The sequence below is a fragment of the Nanorana parkeri genome, unplaced genomic scaffold (genome assembly GCF_000935625.1).
Source record: "Nanorana parkeri isolate BGI_ZX_2015 unplaced genomic scaffold, ASM93562v1 scaffold224, whole genome shotgun sequence".
Classification (NCBI taxonomy): Eukaryota; Metazoa; Chordata; class Amphibia; order Anura; family Dicroglossidae; genus Nanorana; species Nanorana parkeri.
This window is the reverse complement of record NW_017306492.1, coordinates 1,180,183-1,203,656: the sequence shown is the minus strand read 5'-3', so window position 1 is coordinate 1,203,656 and position 23,474 is coordinate 1,180,183. Positions and strand designations below refer to the sequence as shown.

Genomic DNA, 23,474 nt, shown 5'->3' with positions numbered 1-23,474 from the left:
TTTAAGGCTTGACATGTTTGGTGTCTATTTACCCGACGTGACCCTGACTTTTATGTTTTACTAAAAATATGGGTAAGAATAAATGTTTTATAACATAACATAGGGAAACTTTTTTGTTTTTTTTTACATTTATGGTACTTTTTTAATTATATAGTAAAAAAAAAATACCCCCCGTGGTGATTATATACCTCCAAAAGAAAGCTCTATCTGTCTCCAAACTTTTTTAACATAAATTGCAAGGCTATAGTCTGGTCATGCTGACTGGTGACATTTTTGACTGACTGGTGAGACACTATCAAATTTTTCCAGCCCTGTGTATATGTGTGTGTATATATATATATTTATATTTATTAGGGAATTATCCATTAACTTTCACCACCAAATGAAGGCCCAGTATGAAAAGACTTGCTCGATTTTAAGAACACACACAGTTGCAAAATTGGGATCAGGCGTTAAAATGGGATTTTTAGGGGTTGATTTAATCATTTATCATGTTTAAAAAAAAATAAAAATAGACAGTTATTGCAGGAAGGTCCAGTTTCACTACAAAATACAATTAAGGATGTTACCATTCATATAAGAAATCTTTAAGACACCTCCAGTATGCGACATGCATTGGTTAATCATAGAAGGGAAACATGGATAGTATGAAGTAAGTGACAGGAAGGAGCTGCCAATGCCGTTGGTAAAATGGCTTGTTTTACAGCCTGTGCAAGTAACAGAAGTAAATGACACAAGGGTAGAGGTTTAGGTATAGGTGTAGAAAAAACTAAAAGCTCTGCTCTCCTTACCTAAATATTTTCACAGTACTATTTTAGACCAAATCACACACAATGAAGATACCAACTTTAAGAAATCTTGTAACTTACCAAAAAAATTCACCAAGACACCACCAATCATGGCACCACAACCTCTACCAAGTCCAAGATGGAGGCCCTGCAGAATTCCCTGAGCAGACGTCCGCAGTGCCGGGGGAACTGCAGCACTGAGATATGAAATGCAGGCAGCCCATATGGCTGCATGGGTCACACCTGGAAAGAAAAAGAATCACATTATACTCAGAAAGGGCCATCGTAAGAGAGAGATATATTTGCATACAATGTACTTTTGATTTGCTGATGTACCGCAAAGCACACAGCGGCTGGTGTGCGTTGTCTGACGCAGTGGCAATGCGCAGGTCCTGGCACATCGCACTGTGTACTTTTTTTTGGTAGAACATGTGACATTTCATTCAGTTCTACAGGCACAGTGGGGTGCAAGGCAGTTGTTCCACGTCACATCCTGCTCGGCTAAGAAAAATGTGCAGCATGCTGCACTTATTTTCAGCTCACACCACCGCCTTTCCATTGCAACGCAGCTATAGCAGGGGTGGCCAAACTTCGGCTCTCCAGCTGTTGTAAAACAAGCCCAATGAGGCATTGTGGGACTGACAGCCACAAGCCCAGGGGCAGAGGGATTATGGGATTTGTAATTTCACAGCTGAAAGGCTGAAGTTTGGCTACCCCCGTGCTATAGGAACATAGGCAAAGTATTTCCTTGTGGCATTCATGTGCATGCACCCCTCATTTTATTTTTTTATCCTGGTTAGTGTAAGGCTAAAGCTGGCCATGCATAGAGGATTCTCTTATTCAGCCCAGTGCCCTATTTCTTAGCACACTGACGTACCCTTATGAAAAATGTGTGCAATAATATGCAAAAATAAATATACAAGCAACAACATGCAAATAGTGCACAAATGACTATCTATGCCAACTTTCAAACTCTGTGTCCATAAGCACAGGTTTATTTGTGCAGCTGCAGTCTAATATTTACCACTGGAAATTCAAATTACGCAGAACCATTCTGAGCTTGTTAGATTTTACCAGTATGAAGATGTGGATGATATCGTCTCAAGTGCAAGGTCTGAATGAATTACATTTATAGTACAGCGGTCAAGACGGTTATAGAGAAAAATATTAAAATCATCTTACTGTGATAGTGAAACATTAACACTTACACAAGTCATTACTGGGCACAGTTTAACTACATCGAATACTGTAGGAGATTATGTAATCTGTGAATTTTTCTGTCTTTATAGTGGGGATCAAATCAATATCACTGAACAACAAAAGCAAAACCACCATACATACAAAAAAAATCATTCATTAATACATTAATGTCTAACCACTTACCAGTCATTGCTTTTGCCTGGTTTCAGTAGTATTCAAGGGAAACATGTGCAACCTTTGTACAATAAATGTATAAGTCTCTTTATAATATATGAACATTACTTGAGATAGATATGTGTCTGTATATATCTCTATCTATATACACACAAAAAAATATTTAAAAAATGTTTCCACTCTAATCTCTATAGGTTGAACTCTATGTACTTGTGTTTTTTTTCAACCTGACTCACTATGTAACTACACAGACACACACACACACACACACACACACACACACACACACACAATCTATATACATCTATTATCTGTCACACACATATACAAACAAACACATACAGGAAATAACATTTTTTAACATAATTGTTCACAGGTCTATTTAAGGGCCAGGCAGCAGACACTTTTTGATCCTATCAGTATAGCCTTCTGACTGTTTTGTGGTTAGCTCACTGTGCACACAGTGAGTCACACTCCAGTGACACATTTGCCTTGACAAAATATTGTCATAAAAGCATCAGTGCTGCTATGTACTTTTCTAGAAAGTTTTCATGCTGACAAATACAGAGTATGTTTAAAATCTTTATTAACTCCTTGCCGCCAACAGAAGCCGACCTTTTAAACTGGCCCTTATGCTAGAGACTGGTAGGAGGGGCTGCCATTCATTAATTGTGATTGGCTGCACAGTGATGAGATAGAGGTGGCCCCAGCATCACCAATAGAGTGAGCCTCGGAACAACACAGCAACACATATGCGGCAGCTGGGCTTTACCCACTTTCCGGCCGGCTGCTGTAATTAAATGGCCAGCCGGGAGCTTCTTGAATGTAACAGGGTTTTTAAAAATGTCCTGTTAGCCCCGCCCACGAGCGGGAAACGGTCAGAATTTAAGACAGGCAACGATGCCTGGTTACATACAAGCGGTTGACGGCTGTAGAGCCACCGGATCACTTGTCTGAGGTGCCAGTTGATGGGTCCCCCCTCCACAAGGCTGGTCCCAGGCCCCGCTGTGGCTGGTGTGGGCCAGGGACTGGCACGGCGGCTCTGTGACAGGGGATCAGAGGGAGATCAGTACACAATCTCCAAACTGCCAAGCTGGGATAACACCTATTTTAAATTTGTTACATGTTCCTAATCACATAGCATAAGCTAACACAAATATTTAAAAAATGCTTCTTGCAGTTTAAATGGTTGTTAGTTGGGTTTGGATTGATTGGCTTCTCAAGGTTCTACTTTCTTCTCCTTACTGTAATGTTAGGAGGGGCTGTGAGGGGTGAGAGGTTAAAAAAAGGAGTACAGCCCTGGCTTCCGCATTCAAATGTTAATGAGTTAATGAGAAAAAACCTGAAATTTCGGTCCTTAGCCTTTCCATTAGGACAGATCACTGGGAAGGTGCTCAGAAAAACCTGGAATCTGCTATGTTGTCTGCTGCAACAAAACATCTAAAAAAGGTAGAAGTCACTTTGTCACATTCCATACAACTTGAACATAAAACAATAACAGCGCACACGAGCAGCTAGTAGTAACAGTAGTGGACAATACTAGTGAAGGGCTATAAAGAAGGGCCCACTGATGTTAAATTGCATCAGTCATCAGGCTTCATTCACACATGAGCGGTTTTCCATGTGTATTCGGCTGTACGGATACCTGCAGAACCGCTCTAGTCATAAGAAACAATGCATTTTAATGTGCATTGTTCAGACTATTGCCGGGACCGCCGTGTACAAAACCATGCGATCCCCCAAAATAGTCCAAGCGTGATTTCAGGGGTGGATTACGCACGTCTGTGGCTAAAGCAACAGCCGCAAACAAGCGGAATCCGTGCAGATGTAAAGATTTTAGTGTTTCGGTCTTCCACACAGAAAACAACACGGGAAACGCAAACACTAAATGTGAATAGAGCCTTAGTCCCATTTATGACTAGGTCCATATGTTACAAAAATTTCTGCAGTCCAAAGGTTAAAAGGAAAGAAAAGCCCTCTAAACTACTCATTTGAGTATTTGTGTTATCTTCACACAGATAAAACTGCCAAATCAGTCATGTGAGTGATAACCATTAGGGTCCATTTCACAAACTAGATGATGTTCTCAGATTCTCTGTAAATGTCATGTTATTTTATTTTTATGTGACATCAGTACAGCCAAGTAATACTGTGCTCTCAAACGGTAAAGAAACACAGTTTTCATGGATATCGGGAGCTGAATCACACAACTGATTTGTATACACTGTAGGTCATGCATTTACTGTAGTAACAATAGCCCATTTACCGCGGCCACTATGAATGCGAGGATGGTTCTTAACTGGTGGGTCACGTCACAAAAGTGGGTCACAACCCTGTGTTTAGTGGGTTGCTGCATGCCTTCCATTGCTCTAGGTGAGAGGCTCCTCGGTTCCCCCTAGGATAGCACTGTCAGTTCTCATGCCGAACAGCCATTTAAAATATGCTGCCCGGCTTGAGGTGGGCTGGTAGTAAGGCCACAAGGGAGCTCGATCCATATGTGCATTGCTTACAGCTTCCTTGCACGCTCTGTAGAGGTATCTGGACTGGAGTGCCGTCACATTCTGGCTCGCAGCATCTTTACAGAGAGCTGTTAAAGCAATGAGCATATGCCTGTAAAAAATAAGTCAAGGCAACTGGACTGGCTGTATTTTTCTTGAAGACGTTTTACTGGCCATCCGACCAGCTTTCTCAATTCTGATGGCCAGATCGAGCTCCCTTGTAGCCTTACTACCAGCCCACCATTCTGAATTGAGAAAGCTGGTCGGATGGCCAGTAAAACGTCTTCAAGAAAAATACAGCCAGTCCAGTTGCCTTGACTTATTTTTTACAGGTATACCACGATGAATACCTGGATGAATGAGAACCTTCACAGACAATGAACATATGGATTGATTGACAAATTTATGTCTGTGTGAGAATGTCAGAGTATGCGTGTTAATGGTGTTAAATATGCACATGGAAGAGGCAGCATGTAGAAAAGTTGGTTGGTTTAAGGGAGGATTTATGGGGCCTGAAGCCCCTTTCACATCGACAACTGTATTCTCTAATCAGCAAGGGATCCCTACACAGATCCCCTTATGATCGGAGCAATATGGAACAGATGTCAGATTTGTGACGTCCTTGGCTGTTCAGTTTTTTTCCTTCATCACAAGAACTGAACTACTACTACAGAAAAACCGCCGCCAGATGTGAGTAGACGTGTCCATTTACATCCAATTACCTCTAATCAATTATGTTTAGGTCTGAAAAAAATTAGAGGACACAAAAAACTGTTTTTTCCAACCTGAACTGACTCAGAGGTAACTGGGTGCAAACGGACACGTCGGCCATATTTATCATAGCACAGCGTCTTGGACAGTACAGTAAGGGTAGAGAAGTAAAACAGCACCAACACAAAATGTTTATTATATGGACAGTTTATGGAAGTTAATGTCTCTAATTGTTATGGTCATAATCATGTAACGTGGGTGTAGACAAACCGGTAGCTCGAATGTTTTCAATATTGCAGTTTTGTTCCACGTGGTCCCTGTGTGTGTTGTAAAGTAGCCACCACTCCAAACTCGCTCCTGTGATAGTCATATATTCAATACAAATTAGTAAATTAAACGTGAGATTGTAGTCCATATGAGCTTGGAGCAGTGACTACTTTACAACACACACAGGGATCATGGGGAACAAAAGTAGCCACCCTCCAGAAGGAAGGACAGTGTCAGCATGAATTCAGAGTCGATTTAAGAATCTATAGCCGAGTGATACACAAAAAAAAAAAGATACATTTTTGTTAATAGCTAAAAGGTACTTAAATGCATTTTTAAGATTTAACACCTGAATGTAGTGTCACTTTTAACCTAGTTTTGACTGTAGTTTGCGGAAGATAATCTAAACCTGTAAAAAAAGAACCTGGAGAGGGTTTTTATATGGATCTAAATCAGAAAAAAAGTGAGCCCAAAGGTTTGCTTTAAAATGCAAGTGCAATTATTTTTTTTGTACATTTTAAAAGTTGATACAATTGATGTTTTATATTAGTTTTATTGATTTTACAAACATACATTTAATACAGAGAGCATCATAGCAGGGTACATGTTGGGCTCCTACTCTTTAGGTGTATTTTTAATACTGCTTCAGAATAACATTGAGGAAAGCTACTTCTGCTGCTTACAACTCACCACCAGCTGCATGTTAAAAAGGTAAGTATGTAATAGTTCATACTTACAGTACCTGACAAAACGGAAATAAAAAGCTTATCTATTTTTAAATACAAATTTATTATGTGGAGTATTAAAAATAAAACACAAAAACATTACACAATTCCTATGAGCGGGCAAGCCTGAAATACAGGTAGCATCTACATGTGTATTAAGGGGGAGGGAACCATGAGAGCAAAAAGTAATTCCTTCTTCACAAATGTATGCAATGACAAAAAAGATTGCCCTCATCATATGCTACCTAAAATTAAATTGATAGGTTTTGGCTAGAGGTGTTTTGAAAAATATACTCTATTATTTTCAAACGCACAAACACACATACTGCATAGTTCCATATGTCACATACATACCATAAAAAGTCAGAAAACCGTACTTACCCTGTAATACTTCCATAGGGAGCACTGTCCAGGCATTTTCCATGTAGCTAATATAGAGATAACGGGCGGTATTGCAAGCAAGGCCAATGTACAGCACCCTAAGAAAGACAAATCATTGTGTTCAGTCTTTATATTTAGGACAGTTGTAATGGTTAGTTTTTGTTATCTACTGTAGTATTGTTATACAATTTGATGTTAAAACGCATTTAGAGTCATAAATTCACACCAACATATGAAATATAGATCTGCCTGATTGATTTGTATCATCATCTAGGGAATGTGTCTACCAGATTCTTTTGCAGTATACTACTATTTCCCAAATTTGTGCTGAAGTGGTCCAAAAACATCCAAAATGACAGGCAAAACCTCTTCATCTTGCCAGTCTAAGACTAGGAATACACTTCTGAATACCTAACCTTTCAAGTGTACAAAAAAAAAAACTATAAAAAGGTTTCTCAATATTTACATCCCCTAACATGTGAAAAGAAAACATTTTCTTGTCTTACAAAACCACAACATTGCCACACTAAAACACTCAATTTTAACAAACAATTTTGAAAAACATTCAAAAGAAAATAAAGGTCTAAGATGGGCGGCCTGTGCAGAGGATCAGGATCATCTGTGTGGGCTCCGAGCAGTGTGGGGGATAACCAAGGGGAACCAAACAATATCGAGTGCAGACTAGGCACGCTGCATCTGCGGCTGTGGGTGAAGGTGCTCGGTCTTTGTCCCGTCAGCTGTGGGCAGTGTGCGGGAGGCGGAGCTGACAGGCGCCGGGTAGTCAGATCAGTGAGGGGATGGTGGATTTTCGACATCGATGTTAAACATCTATGTCTTTTCCAGTTTGTAATTAATCTTGGGTGATACTGATAAGTGTACCTTTTGTAAACATCTCAAAAGCAGTTTATAAGCATATTTGTACAGATCGCTCTGCTGGTGATCCAGCAAATCTGGCTCTGAATTTTCACTTAAAATGTATGCACTTGAAAGCCTGCCACGATTCTGCCACCTTCAACTATCTCCAGCTCAGCAAATATGCCAAACTATAGGACAAAAATGGAAAGACAAGTGAATTAACTTAATATGAACACCCCAGAAGGTCAGGCACTGTTATCTGATTGGGGATGAGGACGGGCAATATTAATATTCCTTTAAACAAAAATGATTTTATCCTGTAATATTTGGAGAATTTAGCACATATGGTGAGCGCTTAAGGACCACTCTAGAAGTAATTTCTCCGTTACAGAAAAGAGCTTTACTTCAGCAACACAACATATAGTCTGCTTCTATTTTAGCAAACAGGTGATCTCACCAACTCAAGGTTGTCCCGTTCAGTCACAATGTCCCAGTCCCAGGTTTACAAAAACCCTTCAGAATTACTCTGTACCATTTAGCAGCTTTTAAATTCCAACACACACACACACACACACATTGTGTGCCTGGCTCTCTCCGGCTCTCCAAACCTTCCAGCCTCCCAGGCTGTTCCTTGTGTGCCTCCAACACACATCACACCTGGCCTGACTGTCGTGTGCCTCCAGGCCACACCACACCAACACCTCCTCTTGATCTCTGTCCTGGGCTCTTAGTGAGGCTGCTGTAAGCCACCTGATCACTGGCAACACCTGACCTCAGGACGGGAGATTCCATCTCACCCAGAACTCTAAGAATTCTCCAGAGCTCCAGATCCCAGCTACAATCTGGAAAAACCAGAAGAAACTGAAAGGGCAGCTTCTTCCCTGCAAATCTATTAATATTCTGGAACCTCTCAGCCCCTCTGGCTGAGAGTCGTGGGTGTCTGTGTCGCCGGCATCTTCCGTGGCATTGCCAAGCACTGCCACGAGCCACACAAACAACCAATAAAACTCCATAATACACCTCAGGAAACCTTTGTCCACTTGGCATTTCTTAAAATAAATCTAAGCCCTAACTGGGTTGCCATCGAGATTGCTGAAGCACGGTGTATCACAATACTATTTTTAACATTTTTATTCATCCTTTGTTGCATCTAAGGTTGTCGACATTTTTTATAATGCCAGCTGAGTTGATTTTATATGCAAACAAGTTAACTAATTATTTGTATCTATGAAAGTTCAGCTATTTATGTAATCTATATCAGGGACGTGCAAAGCAGGAGTAAGGGACCCTCCAGTCCTTCCGGCTCAGCTGGAGAAATGACGTTGGTAACTCCACCCATATAAAGCTTTTGTGCAGCACTTGTTATATGATTTTTGGATACCCAGAGCCTAGCATGCGACTCTGCAGTTTATACACAGATACAGTTTTATCTGGTTTTTTTATCGTTTTTTTCACTTGATTTTTGCTCGGCACATTATTTATGTAATCAAAATAATTAAATCTACAACCCTTTCTATGGAAAATACTAATATGATGTCCCTATTCTTCCTCATCTATACATGCATGTATTTAAATCTTTGTCAATACATGCAAAGACTCCTTCTGCACAGATACAAAATCATTGGTTGCGTTATGGTCTGGAGTGCTGATTGGTCCAAAAGAGCAGATAACGTGTTTATTGGTTGTGTATACTGTATTAAACAGCTCTCCATTTCCAATATTTTAAAGCCATGTGCTACAGTTCATTTACCATGGAGTTCTTTAAGAAGGAAAACAGTGGGAATTTCCTCTTATACTTACATTTTTATTGACATCCTAACATTCATTAATGTATCAGGATTCCACATTCTAATCTTGGGACTGCATTTTCACACACACACACACACACACACACACACACACACACGCACAATGAAAAAACAGAACTGGTTTCAGACATAATAGTTGCAGACCTCAGACACACAAAAGGAAACAATACTTCAAGCAAGCTGAGGTTGTTCTATACAATAATTCAGCTACTTATAAGAAAAATCCTGCCCTGCTTGAAATGTTAACAAAACCTTTCCACTAGTCTGGGTGTGTCTCGAGGAGTTTCCTGCAAATATGGTGCATTGAGGCCGTGTCAACAAAGCACACCCAAGTTAAAGACTGCAATTTATGGAGAACAAAATGTCACAGAGGTATATCCCTTCCTAGTAGTTGAAGCTGCTGAGATTAGGTATATGCCAAATGAAAATTATGTGTAGCTTTTTTTCGCTCTCTTCTCTCCAGTTCCTTTCGATCTCCACCAACTTCGGCTCCACTTCGGCTCAGTCGAGCTTTTAACAGGTCTCTATAGACGTTAATCCCCAAACCAGTTGAGTACGTTCAACCTTTTTCTACGTCTATGGGGGTTATTCACAAAGCTGCCAAAGGCAGCCGAGTGAGTAACCGAGCCGAAGTGAAGTGAGCTGAACAACATTCTGCTATAAACTTCTGGCTCGTACAGCTGATCCGGAAGCTCACTCGCTGCCGTTTGCCCATATTCTTATAGGGGCCAAACGGCAATGAGTGAGAAGAAGGAAGAAAGAAGGAAGAATAAAAAAAATGGGCGGAGCTAGCAGTGACAGCTAGCTCTGCCCAACTGTCTCCTATCAGCCGGCACTTGACAGAGTCTTCTAGCAGGTCCTGGCCAATGAATAACAACTGGGCGGAGCCGGCTGTGGCTTTACACCCGGCTGCGCCCAGTTGTTATAGTTTAATGACAGTTCAGCGTCCCCAGGTCATTTGGCGACGCTGATTCGTCATTAAAACTGGCCGGAGCCAGCTGTCATTTGCGGGGTGAAAGGCCGGCCTTCACCAGGCCGTTTGACCCGCTTCGGCTGACCCTTTGGCTCGGCTGAGCCGCTCTGCCGTCTTCGGCTGCTGTACAGGCTATAGTGTATAGCCCGTACAGCAGGCCTTCGGTTCGACCCAACCGAAGGGCTCCGGCAGCAGAAGAGAGCCGAAGGATCAGCCGAAGCTACGGCTGGATCCTTCGGCAACTTTATGAATAGCCCCCTATGTATTTAGCCACATGAGAACAGAGATATTGATGCAGAAATGTACCATCCTGATTCCTTCCTAACTATTGTGCATTCTTTGAATTTTCATTGCAGACTGTATTCTCAGTTATGGTCGGTCACTATATTTTGCTGTTCAGCAATCACTTCTATTTACCTCGTTACATCATTCTATGGGTGTACATCTTTTGAAAAACTCAGTACAAAAAAAATGAATTACATTTACTATAATGTAGATAGGTGATTTTTGGTGTGCATTTTTAAACCTGCCATTATAAATCTTTACCCTTGGGGAGCCATTATCACTGTTAAATATCGAAGATCCAAGTACTCGGATATCCGGATGGTCTGGTGCAGCACCCAGAAACCGACTATGGCAGAAATCACTCATAAAGCAATCAAAGTCTTCTGTTTGATATACTCTTCAGAATATGTTTATGTCCTCCAGTTGGCTACCACACCAACAAACCTCCAAAGCTGACATATTCCTAGTTTTAAATACAATGCAATAGATAAAAAAATATTACACCTGATGATTTTTAAACCTTGGAGATTATACCCATAATTCATTAGCAGATGTATTGTTGTGAAAAGAAAGGGAGCTCTGTCATTTCATAAAAGGTTCACCACTGGCAGAAGCAGCAGGAACAGCTTCAAGGCACAGAGCGGCAGTCTCTGTAGCTCATATTGACAAACTGCCAGGATTGTTAACCTGCTCTGTAGAAAAGGTTCACTGAGCCTCTCCCGTTACGCTACTTCCTTACACTGGATTTGATGCTACATGGACTTGATTGTTTTTGTGCAGCACTGGTTATAGGATTTTTGGATACCAGGAGCCTAGCATGCGACTCTGCGGTTTATACATATGCGACTCTGCAGTTTATACACAGATACAGTTTTATCTGGTTTTTTTATCGTTTTTTTCACTTGATTTTTGCTCGGCACATTATTTATGTAATCAAAATAATTAAATCTACAACCCTTTCTATGGAAAATACTAATATGATGTCCCTATTCTTCCTCATCTATACATGCATGTATTTAAATCTTTGTCAATACATGCAAAGACTCCTTCTGCACAGATACAAAATCATTGGTTGCGTTATGGTCTGGAGTGCTGATTGGTCCAAAAGAGCAGATAACGTGTTTATTGGTTGTGTATACTGTATTAAACAGCTCTCCATTTCCAATATTTTAAAGCCATGTGCTACAGTTCATTTACCATGGAGTTCTTTAAGAAGGAAAACAGTGGGAATTTCCTCTTATACTTACATTTTTATTGACATCCTAACATTCATTAATGTATCAGGATTCCACATTCTAATCTTGGGACTGCATTTTCACACACACACACACACACCCACACACACACACACACGCACAATGAAAAAACAGAACTGGTTTCAGACATAATAGTTGCAGACCTCAGACACACAAAAGGAAACAATACTTCAAGCAAGCTGAGGTTGTTCTATACAATAATTCAGCTACTTATAAGAAAAATCCTGCCCTGCTTGAAATGTTAACAAAACCTTTCCACTAGTCTGGGTGTGTCTCGAGGAGTTTCCTGCAAATATGGTGCATTGAGGCCGTGTCAACAAAGCACACCCAAGTTAAAGACTGCAATTTATGGAGAACAAAATGTCACAGAGGTATATCCCTTCCTAGTAGTTGAAGCTGCTGAGATTAGGTATATGCCAAATGAAAATTATGTGTAGCTTTTTTTCGCTCTCTTCTCTCCAGTTCCTTTCGATCTCCACCAACTTCGGCTCCACTTCGGCTCAGTCGAGCTTTTAACAGGTCTCTATAGACGTTAATCCCCAAACCAGTTGAGTACGTTCAACCTTTTTCTACGTCTATGGGGGTTATTCACAAAGCTGCCAAAGGCAGCCGAGTGAGTAACCGAGCCGAAGTGAAGTGAGCTGAACAACATTCTGCTATAAACTTCTGGCTCGTACAGCTGATCCGGAAGCTCACTCGCTGCCGTTTGCCCATATTCTTATAGGGGCCAAACGGCAATGAGTGAGAAGAAGGAAGAAAGAAGGAAGAATAAAAAAAATGGGCGGAGCTAGCAGTGACAGCTAGCTCTGCCCAACTGTCTCCTATCAGCCGGCACTTGACAGAGTCTTCTAGCAGGTCCTGGCCAATGAATAACAACTGGGCGGAGCCGGCTGTGGCTTTACACCCGGCTGCGCCCAGTTGTTATAGTTTAATGACAGTTCAGCGTCCCCAGGTCATTTGGCGACGCTGATTCGTCATTAAAACTGGCCGGAGCCAGCTGTCATTTGCGGGGTGAAAGGCCGGCCTTCACCAGGCCGTTTGACCCGCTTCGGCTGACCCTTTGGCTCGGCTGAGCCGCTCTGCCGTCTTCGGCTGCTGTACAGGCTATAGTGTATAGCCCGTACAGCAGGCCTTCGGTTCGACCCAACCGAAGGGCTCCGGCAGCAGAAGAGAGCCGAAGGATCAGCCGAAGCTACGGCTGGATCCTTCGGCAACTTTATGAATAGCCCCCTATGTATTTAGCCACATGAGAACAGAGATATTGATGCAGAAATGTACCATCCTGATTCCTTCCTAACTATTGTGCATTCTTTGAATTTTCATTGCAGACTGTATTCTCAGTTATGGTCGGTCACTATATTTTGCTGTTCAGCAATCACTTCTATTTACCTCGTTACATCATTCTATGGGTGTACATCTTTTGAAAAACTCAGTACAAAAAAAATGAATTACATTTACTATAATGTAGATAGGTGATTTTTGGTGTGCATTTTTAAACCTGCCATTATAAATCTTTACCCTTGGGGAGCCATTATCACTGTTAAATATCGAAGATCCAAGTACTCGGATATCCGGATGGTCTGGTGCAGCACCCAGAAACCGACTATGGCAGAAATCACTCATAAAGCAATCAAAGTCTTCTGTTTGATATACTCTTCAGAATATGTTTATGTCCTCCAGTTGGCTACCACACCAACAAACCTCCAAAGCTGACATATTCCTAGTTTTAAATACAATGCAATAGATAAAAAAATATTACACCTGATGATTTTTAAACCTTGGAGATTATACCCATAATTCATTAGCAGATGTATTGTTGTGAAAAGAAAGGGAGCTCTGTCATTTCATAAAAGGTTCACCACTGGCAGAAGCAGCAGGAACAGCTTCAAGGCACAGAGCGGCAGTCTCTGTAGCTCATATTGACAAACTGCCAGGATTGTTAACCTGCTCTGTAGAAAAGGTTCACTGAGCCTCTCCCGTTACGCTACTCTGAAAAAAAGTTCCTTTTGGACTGACAACAAAGCAATGGTCTTCCAGCTGCAAGTGTTTAAGTTGTTTCATATTGTGTATACAGAACTGGAGCATTGCATAATCCATTAGCACACCTTTACTACTACTGTATTAATGTTAAATGTCAAAAATGTAAGAGATACATAAAAGGTTAAACACAATAGGCAGGGCTTGAAAAATGTTAGTGCCCAGTCACAGTGAGCGGAAAATGCAGCGATTTCCACCGCGATGTCGCAAGAAGTCGCCGGCCAATGTTATTCAATGGAGCTGTTCTAATGTACAGCTGTCGCTTCAGCAGGACCCTTTATCCGGCAGATGTCGCACGATTTTTCTACTTTTGAATGCAGCCCGCCGGTGAAGGTCGCTGGAACGTCGCCCGAACAGTCGCGCTATCCCACCACGCGGAAATCCGCTCGAGCTGAGTGTCGCTCAGTGTGAATGGGGCCTTAGGGTGTCTCACCAGTTAGTCAAAAATGTCACCAGTCAGCATGACCTGACTATAGTTTTGCAATTTATGTTAACATGTTTTAGGGACAGATAGAGCTTTCTTTTGGTGGTATTTAATCATCACTGGGGTTTTTATTTTTTACTATATAATTAAAAAGTACTGTAAATTTCGGGGGAAAAAAATGTTTTCACTACGTTATGTTAAAAAACATTTGTTACCCATATTTTTGGTAAAATATAAAAGTCGGGGTCACGTCCGGTAAATAGACACCAAACATGTCAAGCCTTAAAATTGCACGCTACGCTTTAAACGCTTTTACAGCTCATCAGTTTAGTGTCATCAGTGATTAATGGCCATAAAATGATTGCTCACACTCAGACGTTCGCGGTCATATGTAATAGGCGCACCTGGCGCATGTTTGCGTGTGTATGGGGGCGGGGGACTTTAAAGAAATGTGTTATTTTATGCTTCTTTAATTTTTATTTTTTTTTTATTACTTTTTTTTTTAACCTTAACTTTATTGCTATCACATAGGGGGCTAAGACGCTCTTTATGTGATAGCCAATTTACATGACAGGTCCTCTTTATGGAGACATCAGGGAGCCCAGCACTGACAGCTATGGGACCAGAAGTGATATAATCTGCATCTGGTCCCATAGAGCGAGGAGGAGATAGGCAAGCGGACGTTCGCCGCTCTCCTCCCCAGCTTCCCGCCAACACCGAAGGTGCCGGTTCTGGGCCCGCAGGAGGGCCAGTGGAGCCCGGGAAACAGAACGTGGGTGTTGGGCGGGGGTTCAGTTTACTGGCCCATAGAAGCGATCTTGTGACAGCCGAGTCACCAGAATTGCTTCTATTGTAAAGCTGGCCGCCTGCTGTACAAATGTAAACAGAGTCCATGCCGGTTTTAAACGAGCTCGCTGCCAGTGGCGTAGTAGGTGTGTCACTGGTCGGGAAGCGGTTAATTACTCTATCATGCAAAAATAATACATATACATTAAAAAAGGACAGGTGTAGTTTTGACATGTGTAAATGTCAAATGCAATGCAGGATTGTTGGCTGTGGACAGCCTAATCTGCAAAAGATTTGCTCTGCCAAAGTAAAGGCTAAATCTGATAGATAGGTCTGTCTGGGCGAGTACTGGGAGCTCATATTATATATCAGATAGCTGGAATAGTTACATACAGAATACAAGAGTCTAATACACATGCCAGTGAATGCCGAAACAGCTTGTTATTAATTCCTCAAGCCTTACAATACCCGATTTTTGTAAATGGGTTAGGCTGCCATGTCTCTTTATAGTTATACAAATTAGAGTTTGTATAACTACTGCATGACTAGATTACATTTGTTTAATATTACAGTTATCATACCCTTCGGTCTCTCTCACACGTGCTTTGAGAATTTAAGCAAAGAGCAACACTGATTAACACACCTATATTGTTAACAAGGCATTTTCAAGGCATTAGGAAGGCATCAAAAAACGCTTGTAAAATGTCCTGCAAATAGGGGAGTATGTTAAAGGGAAGTGACCAGCAGAAGTCACATTAGCTGGGCAGATATGGGTCATACAATTCTGGGGTTTGCTCTACTGCTTGAATTAGCCGTGCTGACATATTTCAGGCTAGAAGCTGTCCTTTTTTGGGGGGGGGCGCGATCAAAATAGTGCTTGCAGCATTTTTATCGCACCGGACCGCAGGCACAATGTGCCTTGCGATCCCGTGCGGGCGGTCGCATTGCGGCCAGAGGGCGTGGCTATGGTGCCCCTTCCTGCCCCACAAAAAGTGACCAGCCGCAATGTGATGCAGTGTGTTCCGGCCAGAATCGGACCGGTACGCACTGCATTTGGTGTGAACGTCCCCTAAATGCCGGAAAAATGCTCTATGGAGCATTGCCCGAGCGTGTAAACGGCATTTCAATATACTTCAATGGAGGCATTACTCCAGCGGCAATGCCTCCAGAACGCGACATGCACTCTATTTTCTTGACCGACAGAATGAATAGTCACCAGCACTCCAAATGTTATTCAATGCCAAATCTTTTTTTATTAGATATAGCAGGTCATATCAGCATGCATAGCAACGTTTCGGAACCTGTCCAGTCCCTTCATCAGGCGAACAAAGTGATAAATGTACAAACATAGTGTTCACAAACCCAACAACCAATCAAAACACATTGCACCGCCCCCCTGACATCATTATGATGCCACATTTCTGCCAGTTGTGTGGCCAGATGTAATTCTGTACCTGCAGCAAGCAGGAGTGTGTTACTAATGAGGCGGCGGGTTGAGGGTTGGATATGTCCACAATCTCTTGGCTCAGTTCTTATAGAGATATGACTAGTTCACATCCACAGTATGATGATCCGTGTTATTTCATAGCTCTACATAGATCTAATATGGCATTATAAAGATGTCTGGGGGGGGGTGGTACAGTGTATTTTGATTGGTTTTTGGGTTTGTCCATTGGTGTATATATTGTGAACACTATGTTTGTACGTTTATCACTTTGTTTGCCTGATGAAGGGACCAGACAGGTTCTGAAACATTGCAGCGTGTGGTGATATGACCTGCTATATCTAATAAAAAGATTTGGCATTGAAGGACATTTGCAGTGTTATTCACAAAGCTGTCGAAGGCAGCAGAGTGAATAACCCAGTCGAAGTGAAGTGAGCCAAACGCTGTTCGGCTATTCACTTCTGGCTTGTACAGCTAGTACTAGTAGTGCAGAAGGACTTCGACTCAGCTGATCCAACATCTGGATCAGCTGAGCCGAAGCTCACCCGCTCATAGGGGCTGAACGGCAGTGAGTGAATAGCTGAATGCTCGGCTATTCTGCTCGGTGTCTCCGAGGTACCGAGCAGAATGTTAGAAAATAGGAAAATTGATGCCTCGGGGTGTTTTGGGATGCAGTCCTTCGGATAATCAAACAACTCACAGGAATGTCTCTGATGGGAGATCCGGCTGCACTACTACTCCACTTGTCTCCACTGCCTAGGGCCCGATACCGCAAATCCCTGTTGATACACCTAATCAATGCAGCTAGAGCTTGTGTGCCGCTGTGCTGGAAGAGTGTTACTCCACCATCGGTGACGCTGTGGCTCCGTAAGGTGGATGAAATCCGAGTGATGGAGGAAATGACTGCTTCCCTACATCACAGAGATCAGGCATTTCGCAAAACTTGGTTTTACTGGCTGGAGTTCCTCTACCCCTTAGAATATGCTAAGCTAATGGTGGAGTGACATATCATACCATTATCGGGGATCATATTCTTACTGTGCACCTAGAGAACTGAATCCACCCGGTCGAATACCACAGCCAGTGGCAACATACCCGTACGGTCCGCATTTACCTAGACGGGTTCCAAGCCAGGGAGCTCCACATTCCCAGTACGGATCAGGGCACTCCTATTCTCCCTCGCCTATACCTGTCTTTCTCCCTCTACTATAGCTCCTACAGGGGGCTGACATACCCACCTTCTCGCCGTGGCTCAAACTCGTCTTTACCCCCCCTCCTCCCCCTGTTCACCGTATACCCCGGTACAATCGATTACCAGTGCAGTAATGTTTATCAATATTTTACCTGATTATGGTGTAAGTTGGAGGACTGTTCAGCATACTAAACTACACAGACCATGATACCTACTGAGTTTAGGAACAGGGTTGTGATTACTCGGGAGATTGAAAGACTCATGTAATGGAGAGAACTCTGTCGTATTTTTTCTGTTTTATATGTTATTGTACATTTGTTTTGTTATATGCAAAAATTCAAAATAAAGAATAAAAAAAAAAAAAAAAAAAAAAAAAAAAGGAAAATAAAAAATAAAAAAAAGTTCAAAAAATAGCAAAGTCTAAATGAACAGTTTGAGAGTTCATTTCAGGCTCTTTCTTGTCCCTTCCCGCATGCAGAGTACTTGATATATCCACAACAAAATAAAAGGTTTGTCCTTTATAAATAAGGGCTAAATTGGTCTGTGGGAAGTATATGCTAGTGCTTTTACTTGATTTGAATCATTTGAAGTAGTTTTCTATTTTTGTGAACGTACTGGATAACCCTTTGAGATTAGAACATGTTTATTTGTTGTGGTAGAACTTTTGTACACGTTTAAAGTATTTTTATTAAAACTGTCTAAAAACATAAATTTATGATATGGCTATTAATATCACTTTAAACGTGATCATACCAACGGGGATGTGATTACAAGGAGAAATGAGAGAGGCAATCTTCCCGTTACCTTACTCTGGAAGCCAAGTGAACGGAGAAGTGAATGCTAAAAAAAAAGAGCGCTGATGCAAAGTATCTGGTCCACAAATTCTGATATCCTCTGGACAACTTACACTTCTCTTGGACTAACCTCTGACAGCACCTCAAAGTGTAAGTATTGGTGTCACGTACCTTAAGAGGAGCTCGAGATGTGAAAATTAAGAATTAAAAAAAGTTTCAAGAAATTTTTTTTTTTTTTAATGCAGCAAAGATGCCGGCAAAAGATAAACAATTGGGCAGAGCTAGCAATGACAGCTCCGCCCAACTGTTTCCTATTGGCCGGCACCTGCCAGAGTATTCTAGCAGGCCCCGGCCAATGAACAACAACTGGGCGGAGCCGGCTGTGTTGTCACGGCCGGCTCCGCCCAGCTGTCATTTTTGCGTGTAGCTCAGGTCGACTTCAGCCGACCTTTCTCCTTATTTCGGCTGTCACTTCGGCTCAGTCGAGCCGAAGCATATACCTTCTGCTCAGCTGAGCCGCTCGGCTGCCTTCAGCTGCTGTTCAGGCTACTGTGAATAGAGGCGGCCGAAGGATCAGCCGAAGCTACGGCTGTTTCCTTTGGCTCCATAGTGAATAACCCCCTTGGAGTGCTGGTGACCATTCATTCTGTTGGCTAAATACTTGGGGGCACCATCCATGGCCCATTTCAGTACCCCCCATAATATATGGGGTTTTTTGGTCAGGAGTGTAGTGGGATTCCCTATTGGAATGTACTTTATTTTTTGGCACAACACAGCGCTAACGCCCATGTGTAAACTGTATCAAGCGGTTGCTAATATTTTATCCCACATGGGCGTTAATAGGTGGCAGAGAGGCGTTAAAAAATCTTATTAATTGCCTGGTTTTTACAGGTGTGTGTGAAAGAGCCCTTGAAGACAAAAATCATTTTGACTACATATGGATTTAAATAAACTGATAGTAATACGAAAGAAGGGACCTCCTGGATCTTTACCCCAGATCCTTAACTAGAATTAAGCCAGTCAAATTATGTATCAGAAATAGAAAACGTAGTAGATCATTAAAATGAACATGCAGCACACTTACCTGCACTGAAAACAGATATTGCTTTACACCGATTATCAGGGCTTGAAAAATCCGCTCGTCATCTCGTCTGTGACGAGAGGACGCCGGAGCTGCATGAGTAGCTTCCCGGCTGGCTGTTGTAATTAAACAGCCGGCCGTTTTATTTCTTTTTCTATTTCAAAATAGAAATGTCAGATTCGATTCATAAAAATAAACAAACAAAAATGTAAAAAATAAAAACCACAGCCCCCACACACACACTATACAAGTGCAACAGTGTGCACCATATTGTGGTGTATGCCATGCACATGTGCTGTGGTGCGTTGTTAGAATGAATCGCAGTGCTTGTTTTTCTTCTTTTTTTTCCTTTTTAAAATAACATTAATTTAACTGTGTGGCAGTGCATGGCAAAGCGTTGTGATGTATTGCCATGCGTTTTGATATGCAGTGTTGCAATTCAATTTACGCCTGTATCATTTTATCACAACACACAAAAACAGCGCACAAACGATTGTTGCTTATTTACCGTTTCGCAAGAAGGCGCAATTTGAAATGTACAAATATTTGTTATCTATCAACTCAATACAGTTTTATCTTTTAGACTTAGTCAGAAAAGTATTTTTTTTGTGCACCAATACTGATTTTAGTGTGTTTTTATAAATGTAATTATGTATTTTTTCGGGTTTAATATTGATTTGATAAACATTTGCGAAATTAACACAGGACCTACAAAATTAGTAGCACCATCTTTTTATTCTACCAGGCCTGTGCTTTCAGAAAATATATGGTGGGGGGGGTCTTTTACAAACTCTAATAGCTACTGTTGAAAAGAAAAAAGGAGAAGAAAAAAAAAAAAAAAAATAGCAAAAACGATATGGCCAGCTAAGGTTAAGTGTTCTGCGGGGCTTGGCAAGGAAACCTCTAGATCTGTAATTAAAGTCTTACGTTTGACTGTCTGGCAGAGATCAGTTAAGCATAGATCTGCTTTAAGACAAATAAGTGCATTGTTTGGACATGAACATTGTACAGGACTATAAATAAAATGTGATTCAGCATATGACAATTTGGTACTGTGTAGGGCTGCAACAACTAATCGACATAATCGATTATTGAAAAAGTTGTCAACTTTTTCAATAATCGATTAATCGGCTTCCGATCAGTTGGCCCTGTTCACAGCTCCACACGCTGTGCGCCGCACATCCTCCCGACCCCACGCTCGCCGCTGCCAGACCCGCTCGCATCCACGCTACACACGCCGCACCTCCTCCCCGCCTCACATTTCCTGCCCATCCACGATCGGCAAGGCACGCGCGGAGATGTAGTAAGGAGGAGCAGGGGTGGGGGGATGACAGCCGCTGATAGACAGGTCCAATCTCAGAAGCAAGTTGCTGGAAGACTGGTCAGGTAAGCCTGCACTTTCCCACACATGGTGCTCTATAATGTATTGCTGGGATTTGTATTCCTCTATAGCTGATGGTACATTGTACTGTACATTATACATAGGAATACAAATACCAGCAATGCATTATACACTGTATGTATAATGTATTGCTGGGATTTGTTGTACTCCTCTATAGCTGGTGATATTCTGCATTGCGCTGTATAGGGGACTACAAGTCCCAGCAATAATACATTATACAGCGCAATGCGGAATACCACCAGCTATAGAGGAGCACAACAAATCCCAGCAATAATACATTATACAGTGGTGCAATGCCGAACACCACTAGCTATAGAGGACTACAAAACCCAGCAATAGTACATTATACAGCTCAATGCAGAATACCACCAGCTATAGAGGACTACAACAAATCCCAGCAATAGTACATTATAAAGTGGTACAATGCTAAATACCACCAGCTATAGAGGACTACAAAACCCAGCAATAGTGCATTATACAGCGCAATGCAGAATGCCGCCAGCTATAATGTGCTTTTGCTGGGTTTTGTAGTCCTCTATAGCCGGTGCCATTCTGCGTTCATTGCTGTATAATTTTACACTTTCCATTTCACTATATTGCACACCACACCATCTTTTTTTTCTTTTTTTACTTCCACCGCTCCAAGCTTGCTAGTAGTCCTATCACTGGAGCCATTTTTTAAACTTTATTTTATTGTTTATCCGATTAACCGATTAATCAAACTTAATAATCGGCTAACTAATCGATTTTGAAAATAATCGTTAGCTGCAGCTCTAGTACTGTGCCTTACAAATGCTTGAGGACACGGAAGCAGGATTACCAAAATAATCCAACTAACCCGGATGCTATACCTCATTTACACATAGTTATAGGCAGAAACATTCAGGAAGAGTCATATGTAGCTCAGGAATAGCTTTTGATTCCTTCAAATGACATTAAGTTATTCTAGGAATGATATGTACTGCATGCTTGTGTTGGCCACTGTTACACCTCATTCACATGCAGCTGAAGTGCAATAACAAACTAGAGCTTTTCCAAAGTCTAGGGTCTAGTCTAGGGATCATACAACACAGCTACACATACAGTTTCCTAAACATGTGCCCTCTGATGATACTTCACCTTTCTTATTCAACAATCGCATTAAAAGCTGTGCAGGAAAAGAAATCATCCATTTACATCAGTTTGCATTTGTTTAATTCCTCCTAGGCCAGCAAAAAGGGAAAAGGACACAAAACGTTTCTGTTTTCTCTTTTGCATGTCCCTTTACATCCGCTCGCCCATAGACATGCATTGGGCATCAGGTCGGAATTCATCTGAAAAGCTGACAGACTGATCCAGACTGAAGTCCTGTGTGAAAGGGGAGTTACTGTGAAGAGAGCACAGCTGCTGGTACCTAAATGCTGCCTCAGATTTACTGTAGAACACCCCTGACATCGCCACAATCGTGGGTGCTTTGTTTTATGAATCCCCTCAATTTTTATGACGGACTCTGCTCTGCCTACTCCTCCCTCATCTGCCTAAGGCAGGGATGTCCAAACTCCGGCCCTCCAGCTGTGGTGAAACTACAAATCCCATGAAGCATCTCTCTCTGGGAGTCATGTCTGTGGCTGTGAGAATCTTGCAATGCCTCATGGGATTTGTAGTTCCACCACAGCTGGAGGGCCAGAGTTTGGACATCCCTGGCCTAAGGCCTCGTGAACACGGGCCACCTGCAATAAATACAGAAGAAGAAGTTATCTGGGAAGCATAGACAACTTTTATGCATTTAGCCGCGTTTAGCTGCGTAAACGTTCCCAGGACACAGAAAATTCTTGTTTGTGTAACCCTCAGCTAGCCTGAATGCACCTATACACTGCTAAACATCCAGGCATCCATAGCAAAGCATTAAATGCGAAGCAGGTGCATTTAGAAATTAACTCCAAATGCACCCGGATTCATGTATTTATATTGCTGTGTGCATTACGCCTTATAGTTAGCTTGTGAAGACACCAAGCAAGACACATGAGTTGGGATTAGCTGTTGACCATGGAAGCCCATGGATATCTGAATCAGTGCACAATCAGGATTTTAGGGGTTTTGGGCCCTTTAAGACTAGGTTCACACCTGCGCGATCTGTGATTGTACGGGGAATCGTACATGAAACCGCACGGATTGCAGAGCGGTCACAGTGGTGTTAACTCCCTACTCTGTGACCGCTCTGCAATCCGTGCGGTTTTGTGCCCTCCACATCTGATCGCGCTGGCGGTGCCATTATTTTCTAATGGCACCCCAGTCGTGCCAGGCGGATCACGTGGTTTTCCGCTGCAAATCCGCCTGTGCAATTGAACACAATCGTGGGTAAAAGAGCTGCGTTTCGTGTGTCGGAAAAAAAAAGGATGCTTGTACCTTTTTTT

General features: G+C 42.0%; 1 protein-coding gene across 2 annotated transcripts in view; it reads right to left on the bottom strand.

The window, feature by feature from the left end:
* The window catches only part of MFSD6 (major facilitator superfamily domain containing 6), a 54,886-nt gene that overhangs the window by 12,067 nt on the left and 19,345 nt on the right, over window positions 1–23,474 (bottom strand). For both annotated transcript variants that reach the window (XM_018556095.1, XM_018556096.1), the window contains exons 3-4: window positions 6,745–6,842; window positions 870–1,031 (exon numbers count right to left, since the gene is read on the bottom strand). In XM_018556095.1, coding sequence (XP_018411597.1) covers window positions 870–1,031; window positions 6,745–6,842 — 260 coding nt within the window. The remainder of the gene's footprint in view (window positions 1–869; window positions 1,032–6,744; window positions 6,843–23,474) is intronic.